This window comes from Borostomias antarcticus (genome assembly GCF_949987555.1).
Source record: "Borostomias antarcticus genome assembly, chromosome: 1".
Taxonomy (NCBI): Eukaryota; Metazoa; Chordata; class Actinopteri; order Stomiiformes; family Stomiidae; genus Borostomias; species Borostomias antarcticus.
Window position 1 is genome coordinate 14,509,620 of NC_140234.1, and position 16,180 is coordinate 14,525,799.

The window sequence follows — 16,180 nt, forward strand, 5'->3', positions numbered from 1 at the left end:
AAGTATTTGGAGAGCATTTGATAGTGAAAATTAACTTGGTATTTTTTCTCAAGGCACTGCAAGCTTACAATGACGCGCATGTTAGCGGAGAGCTGTTTTTCTGTTGATGGACTGATATTGTTGAAAGTTGCTTCAGGAAGTGATGCTCCCTTAGCTTGTCCTCTACTGAGTGGTTGATATAACTCCACAAAAAAACACAATATCACAATAATTACTATCCATCAGACTGATCTACAGAAACACAACCATGTCTGTGTGATCCTTTATATCACACCCAGATGGTGAAGTAAGCGGTGAGCCATTTTATGAGCAATCTACTGCCCTCTGCTGGTGTGCAACGGTATTGGCCACTCCTGATTTGTCTAAATCCAAAGCTACACAGACGGGAAGCAGCTGCACCCGCTTAAAAACAGTCAACATGATGGTTTCTGTGTTACTTTCATTTTCCTTGTCATCATCTCTCTGACATGTCGTTCTTCTGGCGACAGCGTCTGTGAGCTGGGGAGTTCCAGGGGATTCCGGGGGTGGCGTGATGTCACCTAGCACAGGAACAAGCAGCTACCGCTACAATCACCTGTCAACAGATTCATCCTTATATGGGAAAGACGAAAAGAGAATGGGTTTGATGTTGCCATAGAGCCTGATGGTGCACAGTACCGGCCTCTCTGTTTACGCTCTCTGTTTCTCTGTTGCAGTGGAGTGGAGAGGGAAATATAATAATAATTTAGAACGTCCCTTCTATGCGTGTCTAAGTGTTTTTTCATGCATTGGTAATTTCAACACTGTGTCCATGGGTGTCATTCCATCCAAACTGTCTTAACACTGTTTTATACCTATGATGTGTTAATAATGTGATCAGTTGTCGAGGAGGATGAGGAGTTGTATGATTTTGTATATCTTTACTCATCTGGAGGGTAGGTGGATGTGTTTCATAACCCTATTTCCACTTTCACCCACAGTTCTCTAAATTTAGTCACACTAACGCGTTGTTGATTCACCCCCTGCTGTGCTTGTGGTGACGCAACACCCAGTTGAACACACGTGACAAAATCTCTCAACAGTGATTATTGTTTTCCATTCGTTTGAAGATATCTCCTTGTAGTAATTAGTCAGAATAGCAGCCCAGGATTCCCCTGGCTTCCCCAGACATTACATATGCTACCCATGTAGAGCTCCCCACCAACCAGTTCTCTGCCACCAAGAAGGGTATGAGAGTGAGAAAGAGAATGGCTGGGATTGGACCATACCACAGGTTTGTCTAATGTTAGTGCATCAGCACCTCATCACAACCTCCATTGATGGATTTGCTTCCACACTGCAATGCCCATACAGGGGGCAGTAAAGGGCCTGATCTAAAATGGAGTATCAGCGAAACCGCACTGTCATGCTGTAGACATGGTAGTCTGCATAGGAAAAAATGTTACTTCTGCAATTGTGCTTTACATAAAAACAAATTTGTGAATTGAATTTGTGAGTATAACATCTACCCTATTTAGACACTTCTGATCTACTCACAATTTCCAGCTTTTTATTTTCTGAATAATTTGACATTATATTTTAGTCATTTAGTAGATAATTTTATCCAAAGTGACTTACAATAAGTACATTTGTCTGGAGTAAGTGACCTAACAGCACATCCCAGTCATTGTCATAAAGCCTTCTATAAGATCAAGTGACTCATGGACAGTGGGGGACAGTGTACCCCTCTCCAGGCCATCCACCTGCCCTCACCAGTGAAGACTGTGTGTCTCTAGTCCTCTCAGGGGCCGAGTTGTGGGCTTCGTGGAGTGATCAGCAGTCACAGTACTATAGATAGGAAGAGGACACATTTTTTAATCAGAAAGAGATCCCTGTTTCCTCAAAGGACGCCCACAGGAGTGACCATGTCTGAAATCCCCCATCTTCTGGCGTCACACCGGTGCCATTCTCTGCTGTTATGTAGAGTGACATGCTTGTCTCACTCATCACACACGTTTGCATTCAAATGAAACTCCAGAGAAGAACGTGAGCATCACATCAATACACTTTAAGAGAAATTATCAGTGGGGGATTTCAGCTAGAGAGCTCCTTCTTTCACCCGTTTTAAACGCTGTCACCCAACCTCAAAGGAGTCTTCCTGGCAATAGAGGCCAAATAAAAACTTGAAAAAACAGTCATTCCCTCTGTGTCAACGCCCATGGCCATGACCTGTCAATCATTGACGGCAGTAGCAAGTCTTGCTATGAAGATAATCAACTTGTTTGGGGTTTGTAATGTTTACTCTCTCAATGTTAACTTATCATAGTTTCGTTCTGAGGGAAAACAAGCCTTGGTGTGTGTTCATCAGTCCGATGACACACACTTCTATATATATATTTCCTCATAGTCAGTAATTTTTCGTGGGAATTTCTCAGGCAAAGCATGACTGACTGTGGACAAAGGTTTTTCTTGAGCTAGTTTGACATTGAAATAAGCCAGCAGGGAAAACCCATTCATTCTACATACTCTACCGTGCATACTGTCATTAATTCTACATACTCCAATATAAGATCTACAAGTGGTGAAATTAAAGCCTAAAGTGAAATCTAAGAAAACATAATGGCCAGCATGCATGTCCAGACGTGATATTGTTTGGTGATACAGGAAGTAATGTCAGTTTGTGTGTTAGCGTGTCCTTATGAGTGTGTGTGTGTGTGTGTGTGTGCGTGCGTGCGTGTGTATGTGTGTGTGAGAGAGAGAGAGAAAGAGAGAGAGAGAAAGAGAGTGTGTATGGTAATGAGATATCTGTGTCAGCTTTGTGTGGAGTTTCCCTGTGGCTGGAAGCCATGCTGTTTCCACTGTTGGTCAATAGTGAAGGGCATGTCTGTCTAGCACACCTGCTTTAGAAGCTACAGGATCAGCAGCTGGCCAGTCATACTGTACATAAGCTTGGTAACAACATTGCCATTCGGCTCAGGGTATTATGTTATCCTGTCATCGGATTCATAATATAACATAATAGCAAACATAAGCTGTGATGTTGAATTGTGGGTTTGTTGTGCTATCTTTTGTTGAAGCGTGGCCTTTTAGATTTGTGTCTTTAGAAGAGAGAGTGGTGTCTCCCTCCCTGGTGAAACAGAAGAATGTCAATGTCATTTTATTTCTATAGCACCATTCATACAAATCAATGTAGTACTAGTGCTTTACATAAAAGGAGAGGGATACAAACATGAATCACACAAACACAGTGAGAACAGATTTAAAAGAAACAACAAAAGCAAAAGCATTAAAAAAAAAAAATAGTGTAAAATAAAAACGCTAAGATATTAAAACTAGTAAAGAAGGGAAACAGCGTACTGTATGAATGAGACCATGTTCAATAGAGACCAACAAACAGGAGGACAACGTTTTACATTTGAGTTAATCCCCCACCTGACCTTTGACCCTCTGGAAAGGCACAATTTATGTTTATAATGATCAAAAAGTACCTTTCAACGGCCTCGTTTTCCATTTTCTCCCGTTTTTCTGTATAATGTACACAACCAGTAAGACTGAAGTGCTTTGTGGATGTCTGTAGACATGGAGGTGATGTGAGGATCTCAGAGTGGTCAGAACGTCCTACATCTGAGGCAGACTTGTGCTCACAGCAAAACACAGACATTGACGTCATCACGATTAGAAAACCCAAATACTATTTGAAAGAAGCAGACTTCTTCAGAAATCTCATTTTTCCAGACATGCTGTAGCCTAAATAAACAGCTGCATTTCATATTCTGTTCCTCTTGTGAGACAGAGGAGGGAGTAGCATCCAGTCATACTGTCGTCACCACTTTCATAAGGGCAATTGGCTCTTCAGACCAATTCTCAACTGCTAGTGTAAATAATTACCAGATCTCTAGATCTCCTAGATCTATTCTACATTCAATTCATTCGGGGGAGGATATCACTGACACATATTACCCAAAAGTCTCCCGGGAAAGAAGATAATGGCTATTTGATTTGTTGCTTGATCAAGTAATTTGCATGCAAATGAGCGCTGTTTTCTTCAATGGTCTGTGTACACAGATCCACAGATCGTGAGATTACTGTAACTCTTAAGATCACTTTAACTTGGCAGAATTTTCCCTCATAGCTACCATAGCAGGCTCGTAAATTCAGAATTGACAAACTGCTGCTTTAAAGAAACCATCATTGTGTGCTTGTTCTGGTGGGCTGTTCGCTGGCAGGTCGCCCTGGTGAGCTCAGGTTAGAAGAAGTCACATGTCTGCGTGGATGGGAGTGAGCGAGCCGTCGGGAATGTGAGTGGGCGGGACTCTGACGAGCAAACAAAAGCCGGCAGCTAAAAATAGACACGTTGAAAAGCAGCGGAGCAGCAGACAACCGCAGAAATCAACACCCGCCCAGCTATCTACTCATCCCTAATCTCCATATGTTTCTTCTCCATTCTCCGTCTTCCCTGTTTATAACCCTTCATCTCTTCCATCCCTTCTTTCGCTCCCTAACATGTCGCTGTTGAGTCAAATGCGACCACAGACAATAGAACTCTCTTTCAAAGTCAGAGTCAGATACTTTTTATTTTTCCTTTGAAATAGACCAGACAACCATCACAGGACTGGTGGGGAGGGTGGACACAGCCATGGCCCAAGGTAACAGAGTTGAACAGTAGCCTGCGAGCCGATCGGGAGGTATAAAATTGGATCTGTAAAACCCCTCACATGACAAGATAATCTGGGCCGAACATCGGTAGATGTTCCCCGATTTATTTATCAGGGATAAATCAGCCACCAAAATCCTGTAATGTGAGCCTGGCATAATCTGAATAACAGGTACAGACACGGGGTTACACCGGGAGCTACTGAGACAGAATAACGAATGATGTCACAGGCTTTTTTTTTTTTTAAATTCAGTTCAGATCTGGGTCATATACATTGATACATTGATCAAACACATTGAAGTGGGCACCTCCAGGGCTGTTCCATGGGTTTAACTGGGTAGTTTAACTCCAGCGCACCCCAAGGATTTCACTTTATTTAGCCAGGTCTGAATGGGATTATATAACTCAGTCAACAGAAGGATGATAACTGGTAGGTAAGAATGTATCAGTCAGAAAACTATAATACAGATATATACAGGGAATATATCATATCAGAAACTATACAGTGCCTTATTGATCGACTCCACCAATTGTTGTGGACTGATTATTATCAATTCCATTTCAGATCACGTCAGATGTTTCATATGGTAGAAGACAGTCTTCCAAGATCACTTCAATGCAAGGAAGGATATCCAACCAGGCCTTTCAATAAAAATGAATAGCCTCTTACTTAGAGACTAAAAAGAGAAGAGACTGAGAAATACAAATAAAATATATATATATATATATATATATTATGAGATAGAAACAGACACAGAAACGGTGAGAAAAGTTAACATGCTAACTTGCTGAGCTACCCGTGACCATTAGCCTCTTAGGCTAACGCTAGCAGCACAGTGACGACGCCCAGCGGCACGCTGACAGAGGCTAGGGTCTGAGGGGGGCAGGGCGGGACTTGAGGGCGGGGCTTGAGGGGGGCACATCTTGGAATGTTCAGTTGTCCCCTTAGAGGGGTCTGGTAGTGGCAAGAGGGAGAGAAGGGGGGGAGAGTCTGGAATGTAGGCTTGTCCAGCAAGGCCTGTTGGGTGAGGAGGATGGTGTGTATATGTGTGTGTGTGTATATGTGTGTGTGTATATGTGTGTGTATATGTGTGTGTGTATATGTGTGTGTGTGTGTGTGTGTGTGAGGGGGGGGGGCGTCCACCTCCTCATAGGTCCTCCTCCGTCTTCACCTGGACTAGGCCACACCGGTCGTTATCACATTGGTCCATGTCCAGAGGGGCGGAGTCAGGGACTCCCAATGGGAGAAGCACCGGCTGGTTCTCGTTGACCATCTGTTGCAGCCGCATGTCATTGTAGTACGACAAGTCCTGCTGCTGTCCGAACCCTGACCCGGACCCATCCGGGTTGAGGTTAAAGTTCACGTCCATGTTGGCGAAGTTAGAGTTGGTGTTAGGGAAGCCGGTCAGTGGAGAGCTGAGCTGGGAGGAGAGACTGGGGTCGGTCAGGATGGCTTGCAAGCTGGGCTCGGAATCCAGCAGGCGGCTGAAGAAGAGGAGCGCCTCGTGGTCAGAGATGTCCTCCGGGGACAGGTTGTAGTGGATCTCCCCCAGGGAGGAGGGCCCGGGCTGGGCAGCGGGGGGCACCTCCTCTGGGAACAGCCTGGGCTCAGCCTGGACGAAGGGGAATGGCTCCAGGGATTGGGAGGAGGAGGAGGAGGAGGAGGAGGGATCTGACACAGCCAGATTCTGACCTACGAAGGAGAAGTACAGTGTTGTTAGGATGAGACAACTGCACCGCCCACTACTGTTTATGTAGATGTTGTGTATAGATGTGACAAACCAACAAAATAGCACACAATAACAATAATACGCAAAATGTATAATAATAGTAATATAAACACATGATCAGACCAGACAAACGGTATAAACTAAGATGCAGTACAGTACGCTTCAATGACAACAGTGCTGTTATGGGAGGGCTAGAGGGACTATATGCCAGACTCACCTGCCACACAGACGCTCTCAGAGAAGCCGATGTCTGTCTTCATCTTCCTCTTCCTCGTCACCCCATACGGATCTGAAACGCAGAAGACCCACAACAGCTAACGCCACTGCCCTCATGTATACTCGACAAGAGCAAGACATACATATTATATGTTATATAAATGTAATTTATATACAATATGTAATAATTTATAAGATATAATATACTGTGTGTGTGTGTGTATATATATATATATATATATATAGAGAGAGAGAGAGAGAGAGAGAGAGAGAGAGAGAGAGAGAGAGAGAGCAAGAGAGAGATTTGGAAGGAGGGAATCGTGGGGTGGGGTGGAGGTAGGAGCAGAGGCTTCTGGGAAGTAGCCTGGTAAACCAGACTCATCTCTAAACGTTTTGGCCCCGCCCAGAGCGATTTGAGTGGGCGGGAGTACTTGCCTTGACAGAAGAACTCCTTCAGCCAATCAGTGTAAAAAAACATAGATCAAACTTTTGTCAAATCCAGTCAGAAGAAAGGAAAAAAACGCTTAGAAACTCCGCCAGTGCATACTCTTGTTGTTCTTTATTGTTGTTATTGAGTCTATTTCTGCAATAACTTCACTTATGGCTGTGTTTATTCTTCTAATGTTAACGTTACTGTTTGTTGCTTCGGGAGCTGCCATTACAGTTCTACTACTAGCGTACTCCTGTATTTCACGTCATCATCTACGGGAACCAATCAGGGACTGGGGGCGGAACAGCAGTTAAAATGAAGTCTCCTGATTGGTGACCCATTTTCTGGGAAAACTTTTTTTTTTTTTTTTTAAATGCCGATGAGTCTGGTTTACCAGGCTAGCTGGGAGGGGACAAAGGAGACCTCCCCTGCCTAGTTTGGGCTGCCGGCTGACCTGAGTTGTGGGGCAGGTAGGTGAAGGTCACGGGTTCGCTCTCCATGTGGTCCGACAGGCGGCGCAGGAAGACGCTGACCTCCACCTCCTCCGAGATGTCCTGCTCCAGGTAGGGCGGACTCTTGAAGACGATGGCGATCTGCCGGTGGACGTCGGTCTGCGCAAACTCACCCTTCGCCTCCCACTGGCCGCTTTTGAAGATGATCTCGATGTCATCTATATACACACACACACACGCACGTGCGCGCACACACACACAGTTGGCATGTTTTCTGTTAGCTTGTGAATCCACTTCACTTCCTCTTCACAGTATTAATTCCCTAGAAGTATCATAGCGCTCAGCTTCCTGTTTCATGGCCGATATGAGCGTGCTGGTCTCAGAATGTGAACGTGAGTGCAGCTCACCTTTCTGCACTTTGTCACACAGCATGTAGATCTCCGTCTTGCCAGTGCACGATCCTTTAACTTCATTTAGACAGTTGATCTTCAGCTCTGATGTGGTGGTCGCCTCTGCAAACACACACACGCGCACACACACACACACGCACACACACAGTGAGCACCAGATGCAGTGAAGAAGTATATTTCCGTAAAATATTGGAGTCTGTAATAGGCAAGCCAACATAAACTGAAAGTGAACACATTTGATCTGGTTTGCTGATAGACCAGTAGCTGAACACATCTTGAAAGTCAAGCCAAGAGGCTGACAGTTGCAGGCAGCATGATCTCAGTGGCTTGTCAATTTGGATGAGCTAGTGTCAGTGAGTGTATGCACCCATGTCAACATTTCTGTGCGTGTATGTGTGTGTGTGTGTGTGTGTGTGTGTGTGTGTGTGTGTGTGTGTGTGTGAGCATGTCTGTTCTCACTCTTGTCGTAGATGGGGTTGGACACCACGGGGTTGAGGCTGTCGGTGTTGCCGTCCTCCCCCTCCAGCTCACACTGGAGACACAGCCGGACCACGTTCATGTCCATGTCCTCAATGCTCTTGGAGTTGCCGGCTGAGACACGGGGACAGTGACATCATCACACACGGGGACAGCGACATCATCACACACGGGGACAGCGACATCATCACAAGGCATCCTTTAACATTACATCCCACACATGAACACCAGGGCTCCCATCTTCTCATCTCTCTGGAATTTGTGGGAACTGGTGTGTGTGTGTGTTTGTGTGTGTGTGTTTGTGTGTGTGTGTTTGTGTGTGTGTGTGCCTGTGCGTGTGTGTGTGTTCTACTCACTTTTGAAGGGGTCAATGTTCAGGCTCCGTCTCTTCTCCAGTGAGGCGTCCAGCTCCTTCCGCCTGATACACTGGATCCCCAGGTTTGCAAAACTGTAACACACACACACGCATACACACACACACACATGCATACACACACACACACACACACACACACACACACGCATACACACACACACACACACACACACACACACACACACACACACACACACACACACATACACACATACACACATACACACATACACACAAGGATTACAAGAGAGTGATATTAAAGGAGTAGTAAAGGGAAAATGTATGTTTAGCCCTGTTTTAAGGTTACTTATGATACAATGGTTCAGATCAAAACTTGGGAAGACTGCATTCTCTGTTGCTACTCCCAAAACATGGAATATCCTCCAAAACACTGTGAAACTGGAAGCTCTTCCCCCCTTTGCTGAGTTTAGCTCTATTATCAATGCCATTTGTGTTTCTACTGGTAACTGTTTTAAATAATTTAAATGTCTTAATTTTTGTCACCTTATTTATTGTTATTTTGTTTCTATGTTTAATGTGTTCTTCTGTTTTTATGTTTTAACGTGTTCATATGTTTTATTGTGTTTGTAATCTCGGCGACATTGTAAATGAGGGAAACCTCAATTGTCTTTTCGAGAATAAATAAAGGTTTGCATGAATATGAAGAAGGGGGAGACAGAGGTGCTGTACAGGAAGACAACGATGGAGAGGAGGACAGAAGAGGAGAGAGATGGAGGAGAATGATGGAGAGAGGAGAGATGGAGAGAGGAGAGGAGAGTGATGGAGGAGAGGACAGTGATGGAGAGGAGAGAGATGGGGAGAGGAGAGATGGAAAGAGGAGAGGAGGACAGTAGAGGAGAGAGATGAGAGAGGAGCAGAGAGAGGTGGAGGACAGGAGAGAGATGGACGGGTACCTGTGCCGTCGGTCCTTGTGAGGATTGAAGCTGACCACACAGATCCCTGAACCCTCTGCGCAGTCCTTACCCACGAGGCAGTGCGGGTGTGGCCGGTGGGGGATGTCTTTGGTCACCAAGGAGACGGTGACTTTCACTTTCTTTATGTGCTGAATGGGACCCTGGATCTGAGAGAAAGACAGAGACAGAGGAGGAGGTTTATTTACATGAGTCACTGATCAAATCCCCCACAGTCACACCCCCATCAATAATGGTAATGGTTTAACAGGGCCAGAAAAGATTTCCTCTTAACTGTCACACTTGTGGTGTGTGTTTGTGTGGGTATGTGTGTGTGTGTGTGTGTGTGGAGGGGGTAGCTCCCCTCTGTTTGACCACAATCAGTTACAGATTTTGGGGACTTTCTTGTGTTACTCTTTACTCCTCCAGGCCTCACCCTGCTCACCCCACAGCGTCTCACACCTCTACTACGCCGCTGAGGTGTTTGCAGGATGCAGCACAACCAAACGTGGGGGGAACTCCCCTTTATTCTGGCATAAATGGTACATTCCGTCCCACCCATCCCCAATCGGATGTGCCCAGAACAGGAAAGATCATGGTAGGACATTCTAAAAATATACTTTTAAATATATGATTTACCAAGTAATTCGTAAATCATATTTCCAAGCTCAATTGTTTATAGGCACAATATGACACATAACATGGTCCAGTAATGCATCACGTAAGAACGGATGTGTAAGTGTTGAACCCGCTGCTCTTCCACAGATGAGATAGTCCAAGCAGGAGAGCCTGGGCTGTCATCATCGGCAAGCTGTCTGTTACTCTGAAGTTACACTGGCTCTGAGCCTTATGTACAATGTGTGTATGCTGCAAAATGAATTTGCATCATACACACGCACACACGCACACACACGCGCACACAAACACACACACAGGATGTTAACGTTGTAATATTTAATCTAATGTAACTAATGTAATGTAATTTCATCCACCATATGCAGCAGGGGAATTGTAAAATTTTAGATGACGTTATATTTGACCATTATCAAACATAATGTAATCCTAATGTAATGTAATCCCGTATAATCGAATCCCCTACAACGTGCAGTGGTGTAGGCAGGACCAGCACCTCTATGGTGGGCAGGGTCTTTTTGGTCTCTGTGCTGGAGGTCCCCAGGATGCTCCCGGCCGAGCGACCCTCGCACTCATAGCGGAACCTCATCCCTCTCTCCTTGGGCTCCTCAGTCACCACCAGCCTGGGCCGCTCCAGGATTCTCTCCAGCTGGGAGGTGTCCGTCTGGGCCTGCTGGGGGGCCGGGCGCGCCTGGACTCTGGAGGTCCCGGACCCGGAGGACCCACGTCCTCGCCGGGCCGCTCCCAGCTGAGTGGCCGCCCCGCTGGGTTGGGCGGGGGCCATGTTGCCCCTGGAGTCTGGGTGTGGTTGGGGCCGGGGGAAGGCATGGGATGCCTGAGAAATAGATGACATGTTAGAAACAGGTAAAACTCTGGGTGGAGTTATGACTGTCCATGTACAGATCAATGCCAAGTCAGCACCTGACAGACTTTGAGTGCACTTCTTAAGTATAACTAACAAAACTAAAACTAAAAGAAGGTATATGATGTATTGGTGGTACGTACTGTGGTATGTGTGTGTGTGTGTGTGTGAGTCTGTGTGTGTGTATGCGTGTGTGTATGTGTGTCTGTCTGTCTATGTGTGTGTGTGTGTGTAACCCCTGCAACTCCGCTGCTGCTGAAATTCTCAGTCATCTCTGCCTAGTTTAAAAAGGATGAGGGAAAAAGCTGCTGCGGTCTCCTAGTTTGACAGTTAGAGACTGGAGACCCACCCGCCCCCCCCCCTCCAATTTCCGTTTCGTTTCTCCGCTTCCGTGCCTGCTCCAGAATTCTGACAAAAGCAGTTGGCCTACAAACACTCACTTGGTTATACACACACACTAACCAGTTAAACACACCAAACTAGCATTCATTCCCATACTTTATTTACATGTAATATATTCTTTAATTACACACAGTATACTCTTGCCCCTTACTAAGGTCGACTGTATGTATTCAACCAACAGCCTGCTAGTGAAAACACACGAGACCGGCAACCAGACAGACTCATCAAAACAAAACAGCTAGTCCTAAACAAAATAACTGTTTCTAATTAACACAACTAGTCCTAAACCAAACATATACTCCTAAACAAAACAACTAGGCTAGTTCTAATCAAAACAACTACTCCTAAACAAAACAATTTCTCCAGAACAAAACAACTGGTAATGAACAGAAGTGCAGACAACAAAGAAAGAGAGACTGACTGAGTGAGGACGCCTGCCGTCCATCCTCCTTCTTGGTAACTCGGAGCCGTCTTGCTAATCTAGTTCATCTAAACATGCCGTCACTGGATGACGGCGTAAGACTGAACACAAGAACGTGTGAGGTAATTTGTTCCTGACGAGCTGGTGCTGGCTGCGGAGTGTGCGTGTGTGTGTGGTCTGGGCATGCCTGTTCGTCAGGAGAACCGCCAAACAAAAGCTCAGAGGAAGGAGCCAGGAGGAGCCAGAACAGGGAGTGAACCTAATCTACAGCATATGGACCAATCAGAGAGACAGAAATGGCTAATAATCTGACCTTTCACACTAAGAGGGAAGGCTTGCTGCAGGAAGAGGAGGCAAAATGAAAGTAGGAATCAGATTACAGCCTCTCCTCCCCCTGTGGCGGCCCCTCCCTCACCAGAGGCCACAACATGGAGAGTATCTGCCAACTCTCCCTCCCTCTCCATGTGAAACACGTTCACTCTACAGGCACACAGCCCAAACAAGCCTCCTCCAGTTATCAATGGCTTTTTAAACAAACCATACCAAGTTCAACAGGACTGTCTGACAGCTCGGATCCCAACCCTCCATGGCTTAACCCACTAGCCTACTGCCGGAGCCCTGTGTGCACTGAACTGACCCAGAAACAATGCTACATCTGTCCATTTATCGTGCATACATGTTGCCTTGCAGGTTTCTTAACCACTGAAACCACCAACGGTTAATTGGCTGGGTGAGCTTCCCCCCATAGCCCTAGGCTGTCTGTATTCACTGTCATTCACTGCCATACATTCTGTACATACTTCATTTGAGACAGCTGCTGAGAGAGTATCTGCAGAACAAAGGGTCTTTGTGAGTGCGGGGCTGGCCATGTGCTTACCGCAGGGATTTAAATTAAGACAGCCTAACAGCCAAGGGCTAGATTTTCTTTCTTCACCGCAGCCTAGCGAAATCTAAGCGGTATCTAATCAGCCTGTGAGGCAATACAGAAGAAGCCAGGCTAGCAGAAATATCGGGCCACTAATCTAGATAAATATTGCCTGTTTTATACCCATTCCAGACAAAAGTTCCATCCCTGTCTCTCCATCTACTGAGGTTCTCCACCCCAGGTTCTAGACACAGGGTCAGCACTCGCTCTCTAAGCTCTCTGTCCTCCCAAGGTCACATGGTTTACAGGAAACAGGCTTGGATCCCAGCTACACCTCTCCCAGCTACAACAAGATACCCCTGGTAGACAACACATAAAATACCCCTGGTAGACAACACATACTGTAAGATACCCCTGGTAGACAACACACTAGACACTGCCAGGGCAGACGGGCTCAGCCCTGAGAAGGTTGTGTAAATATATAGCAGGTTATTGATCCACACTTTACTGGAATGGCATGGTTTAGAATGAGGGCCAGTTTGGCAGACAGATTAACCCTAGTCTCACTAAAATGTCTATTCTGAGCCTCTTCATGAATCAACTTTTTTTCTTTAAATCTAGTTCAGTAATAATCTCTGTTATGATAGCGCTTGATGCTTTCACTGACCATGTAGTAGCTCCACAGGAAGGCTAGACTGGGCTTCAGTTTAATAAAAAAAACAACAACTAACAAATGCAATAATGTGATGCTCAGCAGAGCTCACCCTGGCTGAGGTGGTGCCCCTGGCCACCAGCACCGGGGCGGGGCAGGAGGGGGTTCCTGGGAGAGATGTGGAGGGGTGCCTGCTGTGCATGGCCAGGTGGCTGTGGTTCTGGGTCTGGTTCTGGGTTTGGGGGAGAGGATGGAGGTGGCCTGGGGGAGGAGGAGGTCCAGGGAGACGGCAGATCCGATCTCTGTCCTCCGTGATCACTTCCTGGATAATGTCTGAGAGGAGGGAGGGAGAGGAGGACGAGGTGATGTCAATTGGTGCAATGAATGAGACAGATACAGATAGACATGCAGACTCCACTAATGTGTGTGTGTGTGTGTGTGTGTGTGTGTGTGTGTGTGTGTGTGTGTGTGTAGGCTGTGAGGTATGGTGTTAGGTTTGTACAGAATAAGTAATAACACAATTAGCTACTCACCCAAGTCACCAAAGTCAACAGCTGAGAAACAGAGAACAATGAACAAGTCAATGACCTGCTGAACTACCAAATAAAATGGCAGAACATTTCTGAGCTCTTTTATGACTGTTTATTTTACTTTTTTGTGTTATGGCAATGTTTCAATAAAGCATTCCTTGGATAGATGCTGATCACGTGACCTCAGTCATTCTGTCTCCCTCCAAGGGAAATTCGTATGTGCAAGAAGTGGTGCCAGTGGGTGTCGATCAAAATTAATTGCAGGTAGGGATGCACGATATATCGGCAATCAGATTGGTATCGGACGATGTCAGTCATTTTTTAACATTTTTAACATCAATGTGCAAAACAGGGCAGAAGTGAACAACAGATTATTATTTCTCTCTAGCTGCTGTCGTGTGTTGTTTTTGAGAGGAAACAATGCGGTTAATCTATGATTTATCAGCTTTTCCAAAGTTTTCATATCGGTGTATCCCTAATTGCAGGCGATTGGGTGGATCAACCCATTGTATTGATCCATCTTACACTGTATTAAATTGCACTTATTGTGTAATTTGTAATCTGTAAATTGAGTATTGGAGTTTAGTATGGGACTGTGTTGAGCATTATATTGGAGCCAGCAGAAACATGTCGCTGTGACTGTAACACCGTAACATTACATGTGACAAATAAAATGAACTTTAATATATTGACTAAAGTTACCAGTGGGGCTTCCGAACGCAGTAGGGTGAAGAGTGAAAACATTTTTTAAAAGACATGAATTCAGTTCTTTCAAGAGAGTTATGCTCACCAGTTCTGATAAGTGTTTTGCATCATCGATCTCTACACCAGCTTCCTCAAAAGCAGCGCCATATTTATGATTTTCGTCATCAACTAAACTGGAGACTGATTGGACAGGCAACGTTTTGGCCGAACACACCGGTTTCTCTTTGGCGTCGCCAGGACTGATCGGCGGACAGAAACAGATGTGAACCGATGGTCCTACTGGGCTGGATAGCAGCGCCTAGTCTTGGCAACAATAAACAACGCATGTATCAAATGGAAGTGCGCAGTGCGCAAACACAGCACACCCGGGAATAGTGGGTGTTGTCTCATTCTGCAACTGTCACACGAGTCAAAGGCGTTGACAAAATCACGATAACAAACAGCCAACCCTGACAGTAACCATAGACCCAGACGGGCAGTCATGCATAGCAAATCAAGCTGATTCGACAATAAACTTACCAAAAGTTCCGTTGATAACGCTCATGTTTTTCATGGCAGGCATGCAACTGTCCTTGAAGTGAAAAAGCTTGATCTTGAGCTTGAAGTAAAATCAGAAGTTCGAGGTATTTTATTTCCTCAGACCGGCCATTCTGCGTTCACGCGGAGGCTAGAAAACTAACTATAGCTAACTACAATTCCTCGATAGAAAAACTTGTTCTTCTAACAATAATGGTTGTGTGTAGTTTCTCCGGTAAGTTGGTTTCGCTGTTTGTGATGTATGATGGTCGAAATGACACCGACATGTGTTGTTTGTGGGTCATGTTAGGTTGTGAGCCTGGTAGTTCCGCACTTGTTGGAGGATGGTGACTGGATGGTGACTGGCTGCTCGGCTGCTCGGATCATGGAAATCCCCTTCCGTCACTGATCGAGAACTCCCCCCGGGAGGGTAACCATGTCAACCACAGATAACGGTCCGTTTACACAATACGACGAGGCTACTGAAGCGTAGTAGAATGTGCAAAGCTTCATAAGCGTCACCGCGCTGAGAAACTCCACAGTTCGTGAGTTTTCGTCACAAAAGCTAAATGCGTTGTGGGTAGATTTGTCAAGCGCGTGGCCACACAGAGCCATTCAGAGACCGCGTGCACATCATCTGATACCTGTCGTACTGTAACTGAGATCTTGAACATTACCTAATTACATGCAGGATTATGAACAGGGTTGGTGTGCACTCCCAAGTTTCCCAGCGCAATACTGCCACCTGCTGCTGACAGAAATTAATGCAGCTTTACAAGAAATGAAAGACGAAACCAATCTTATTTACAGGAAGGACTGGCCAGTAATTATTCAGTTACTCAACCTTCCAAATAAACACTATTCTCAGAAATTGAATTCCCTACATATCTCTTTCTAAACCATGGCTCTTTCTGCTACATAAAGGTACAAACATACACTACAACCAAGATCAGCTATTCAGAAGTCTATGACCCCATTAT

At 45.5% G+C, this 16,180-nt stretch overlaps 1 protein-coding gene across 1 annotated transcript; it reads right to left on the reverse strand.

Moving 5' to 3' along the window:
• Positions 1 to 4,602: 4,602 nt before the first annotated feature.
• On the reverse strand, positions 4,603 to 15,413 carry relb (v-rel avian reticuloendotheliosis viral oncogene homolog B). The gene is made up of 11 exons (XM_084446766.1): positions 15,204 to 15,413; positions 13,983 to 14,003; positions 13,562 to 13,782; positions 10,744 to 11,082; positions 9,618 to 9,784; positions 8,684 to 8,775; positions 8,310 to 8,441; positions 7,848 to 7,952; positions 7,443 to 7,658; positions 6,560 to 6,631; positions 4,603 to 6,305 (listed from the first exon to the last, which is right to left on the reverse strand). The coding sequence occupies exons 1-11, from the start codon at positions 15,244 to 15,246 to the stop codon at positions 5,761 to 5,763; spliced, it is 1,953 nt and encodes a 650-aa protein (XP_084302892.1). The 5' UTR covers positions 15,247 to 15,413; the 3' UTR covers positions 4,603 to 5,760.
• Positions 15,414 to 16,180: the final 767 nt, after the last annotated feature.

Excerpts from the sequence above, each read along its gene's own strand:
- relb (XM_084446766.1), bottom strand. The coding sequence starts at position 15,246 with ATGCCTGCCATGAAAAACATGAGCGTTATCAACGGAACTTTTG. Across the intron at positions 8,776-9,617 it reads CACAAGGACCGACGGCACAG|TTTTGCAAACCTGGGGATCC; the intron begins GTACCCGTCCAT and ends TGTGTGTTACAG. Across the intron at positions 6,632-7,442 it reads CTACCTGCCCCACAACTCAG|ATCCGTATGGGGTGACGAGG; the intron begins GTCAGCCGGCAG and ends TCTGCGTTTCAG.